The sequence below is a fragment of the Sinocyclocheilus anshuiensis genome, unplaced genomic scaffold (assembly GCF_001515605.1).
Source record: "Sinocyclocheilus anshuiensis isolate Anshui unplaced genomic scaffold, SAMN03320099.WGS_v1.1 scaffold653, whole genome shotgun sequence".
Taxonomy (NCBI): domain Eukaryota; kingdom Metazoa; phylum Chordata; class Actinopteri; order Cypriniformes; family Cyprinidae; genus Sinocyclocheilus; species Sinocyclocheilus anshuiensis.
In genome coordinates this window covers 48,934-52,902 of record NW_015540902.1, presented here as the reverse complement: position 1 = coordinate 52,902, position 3,969 = coordinate 48,934, and the positions used below count along the sequence as shown (strand labels likewise).

General features: G+C 35.5%; 1 protein-coding gene and 1 non-coding gene across 2 annotated transcripts in view; one reads left to right on the top strand and one right to left on the bottom strand.

Annotated features, from left to right (window-relative positions):
- Window positions 1-1,356: 1,356 nt before the first annotated feature.
- Window positions 1,357-1,428, top strand: trnac-gca (transfer RNA cysteine (anticodon GCA)). Its single transcript has one exon. It is a non-coding gene; the product is annotated as a tRNA-Cys (tRNA).
- A 1,038-nt stretch (window positions 1,429-2,466) lies between these two features.
- The window catches only part of LOC107689047 (ADP-ribosylation factor-like protein 5B), a 4,246-nt gene continuing 2,743 nt past the window's right edge, over window positions 2,467-3,969 (bottom strand). The window contains exons 5-6 of the mRNA XM_016486919.1: window positions 3,235-3,386; window positions 2,467-3,104 (exon numbers count right to left, since the gene is read on the bottom strand). Coding sequence (XP_016342405.1) covers window positions 3,056-3,104; window positions 3,235-3,386 — 201 coding nt within the window. The 3' untranslated portion in view covers window positions 2,467-3,055. The remainder of the gene's footprint in view (window positions 3,105-3,234; window positions 3,387-3,969) is intronic.

Below are 3,969 nucleotides of genomic sequence, written 5' to 3'. Positions count from 1 at the left end.
GAAACAATAATGTACAGTATGTGGAAAATAATGTGTTTTTTTAACCTTAAACCACATAGGCACATTGCATTACACCAAATACACCAAATAATGTTCTTTTAAGCAGCGTCATATGACCCCTTTAAATGTTAATGAGCTCTGCTGATGCCGCCCCGCTCTTCCGAGCTACTCTCAGAGAGACTGTTTACTTTAGCTGCATTCATTGTGAAACTTGCTAATTAGCACATTATTAGGAAAGGAGATTTGCAAAGATTAATTTAAAAAACCTTATTCTCACTTCTTCTGTATAGGTGAAGCTGGATCACGAATGATTTGCACGAACATAAAGGGCATCTGAGATCGGCTCGATTTGAGAAAAGGGTAAAGATTTTAGTAGATTAAAAAAAAACACTGGGTGGATTTGTATCATTATAGGGTGGTTGTGTAGTGTACACACACTGTCAACACACATTTCAGTTCAAACAACTTGTAAAAGTGCATGTAGCATCCGATGTCCCCTTTAACTATAACGCGCTTCATAAAATACTGACCAGATTTCCGCGAGGTCAACTAATGCATTAAAATGTAAAAAAAAAGATGTAATTTCTTCAACATTCTAGCGAGTGTGCCTGAGAAACACTGAAATGAATGGGGTTTAATGCTGGAACTATTCCATGACATGCATTCCTCAGTTCCTATGGAAGCCAAATTGGCTTTAATATAAGCTGTTTTAGACTAACAAGAAAGGTTTGAGTTCTGAAACTTACTGGATGTTTTTATAGTACAATGACCTTTTATATGTCAAAAGATCTCTCAGTTCATGACCCCTTTAAATCAATTTTTTTTAGCATGAGCTATTGGTGTGGCCATACCAGAGTAATCGTATGTCGTAAGTATGCCGTCAGTATGCATTATTTATTCTGACTTTCTTATGTACATATTTGTTAAGATCTTAGTAAATCATAAGTACACACCAATAGTAGGTTCATTAATACTTCCCAATAGATATTGTCCCAATTGATATTTCCTGGCAAGATAAAAATCATTCACAGTTGTATATTGTTTATATTTTTCACTCAACCATTTTACTATTGATTTCCTCACTGTAGCAGAGGTGGCCATGAAGACCCAAGGCATCATTAGATCATTGTAGGCCAAGTAGGAAACACCTCCTTTCCAGAGTGGAGTAAAACACGGCGCTGAACTAGAAGAGTTTTATGCCTGGAATCCCATATTAATCTATTTTAATGTAAAGAAAATATATAAAACAAACTCAGACTGTCATACACACCTATAAATACTTAACTTTCTAAGTTATAGATGGATCATTAGGTGAGTACCCTGTGAAAATGGCACCTGTAAGATGTTAACCTGTGTGGGGGTATAGCTCAGTGGTAGAGCATTTGACTGCAGATCAAGAGGTCCCCGGTTCAAATCCGAGTGCCCCCTTTTTGAGTTCTTCTTTATTATAATCAGGTCACATGGTTCGATGGCAAGAAACCAATATGAATATGCATATAACTAACTGCAAACCATAACAATAATATAGGCCAAGAACCTGAAGCCTTCCATGAATCTTCATGGCCATATAATCTCACCTACCAGTAACACGTATACAGGGCCTGCTTACTAAACACACACCCTGACTGACTATATAAGCAATTATTTTATTATTTTGGACTATTATTATTATAGACTGTCATCAAATCTGCTCACTCAACAAGTCCACATTGTCATCAATGGGAGTAGGAACTGTGCTGTATGTTATTCCATAAAAATCACTATTTATTACTGCAGTTTTTAAGAAAACACTATGCATACTTTTATATTTGTGTGTTCTGTATATCAAAGTTTTATTTTTAGCTACAGTAATATCAGAATCTACATTTTGTGAGGGTAGGCATAAAAATATTGTTCTGATCCAAATAGAATCTACTATACTTATTACTTATATTCTTACACTAATGTATACTAATACATAAGAAAATTTATTTTGACTTTGGCGCCATTCTAAAACCCAGAAAATCTATTTTGCTCTTATAAAGATTTATTAAGTTTAGCACATCACCCATAAAGGGGTGCAAATTAGATCTTACCTTTGTAAGGTGTAAAAAACAAGTTATTCAGAAACCTAGATTAAAATAAAACGTTGGCGACAGATTGTCCACTGACAATATGTTCCTTAATGCATTAGCAAATAAAAATGCACACAACATGCATAGCAAATAGATGTTCAGGTCTTTTGTCAGTTTTAAGTCTTAAAGTAATCATTAAGAATAAATGCATTAGCATATGGATCTACAAAAGGAGGGGACAGATTATCATCTGAAAGATCAATTCAAATTGAGCTGTAGTCAGCTTCAGTTTGATCCGATAATCATCAATTGTCTTTATCTCGCTTGGTCTGCATCTCTATTTTACCTACTCAACAGTTATACATTTTGAACCCGGGCTAAATATATTTCTCAAAGACAAAGGCATGTTTTTAGTAGCTTTTTATTTGTACAAAACTTTTTTTGTACAAAATTGTATAAGAAAACACACTATGAACATCCAGTCTACTTTCAAAAATAAAATACTTGAACATGTTCCATTCTGCATGCACACATCTGTACAACATACACAAATCAATTCCCTTTAAATACTTCAAGTAATGCTTGTTCAATAGCTTAGTGGCTCATCATGAATCAGTACGGGCATGTGAACCATCACCCCACCCCTTTCAGATGGATGCCTGTAGACAATAACTCCATGTGAGAAGTGGAGCCGTCAGCACATCCAGAGGTCAATACAGTGGCACCGACACATCATGATCAGGTCAGATCATTTCAGAAGTCTGTAATGTAAACACGTGGACCTCTAGAACGGAGTCACATCATGTACAAACACAAATGTTTACACACACACACACACAGAGAGAGAGAGAGAGTCTCCAGGCTTGTTCTGGTATCCAGAGTAAGTGGATGAAGCGTGTTCCTCCAGGATTCAGTATTTGAAGATTACTCAGACAGAGGCACTGATAGCTGGATCAAAGTCTTAAGTAGGCCTTATCTCTCTTTCAGCAGTTCCAGAGGTTCTAATTCGCCACAACACGGGAACGCATCCAATCTAGACTGGCTGGTAAACTGTAGGGGAAGAGAATAAGGGTGGTTACACATTAAAATAAATAGGCTTTCACTCAGATCAGGACTTGGAAACATCTTAAACAAGCTAAACACACAGGTAAACATACGCACTCCTAAAAAGCACACATACCCTTCTCCAGTGAGTGCGCAGCAGGCCTGGACATGCCAGGAGTGAGCGTTGAGCGAGCTGAGAGTCAGACTCTGAGAGATCTCTGCAGCAGACATGCTGTTCTTCATGTCCTGCTTATTTGCCAAAACCAGCACGGATGCGTCCTGCAGATCCTGTGTGGACACACAAGGAGGAGAAGGAATGAAATTAAACTGTCAACAATAAAGAATAATGTTCAAAACAGTTAAGACTAGGGCTAGACTCACTTGGGCTGGTCTAACCTAACCCTAAAAGCCTGATTCAATCATTTGTTTGCTAATTTAAAATGTACACTAAAGTCCCTAGATGACATTTTAATCACGTTAAAATGTTTTCAATAAAATATATGTAGGCAAATAATGCTGTTTGTTGTTATATTGGTGAATATAATTAAAAAATATAAAACAAACAACATTCTTTCCATAAAAAAACGTGGAAACCATGCCTTATTTGCATGATTTTAAAAAAATTGTAATGTATTTTGCTATCAAATAGGCTATGGTTTCTCCGGATATGGATAATGGTTTCACTGATTGAAAACAATGGCTTTTTTTAAATATAGATATTATTTTAAACCAGGGTTATATTATTGTTAACTAAAACTAGTAAAAAAAATGTTTGTTTTTTTTACTTAAATAATATAAAATATAAATATTAGATGGAAAAACAAACCAAATGAAACACTGAACAAATAAATTAAACCTAAAAAAATGTTTT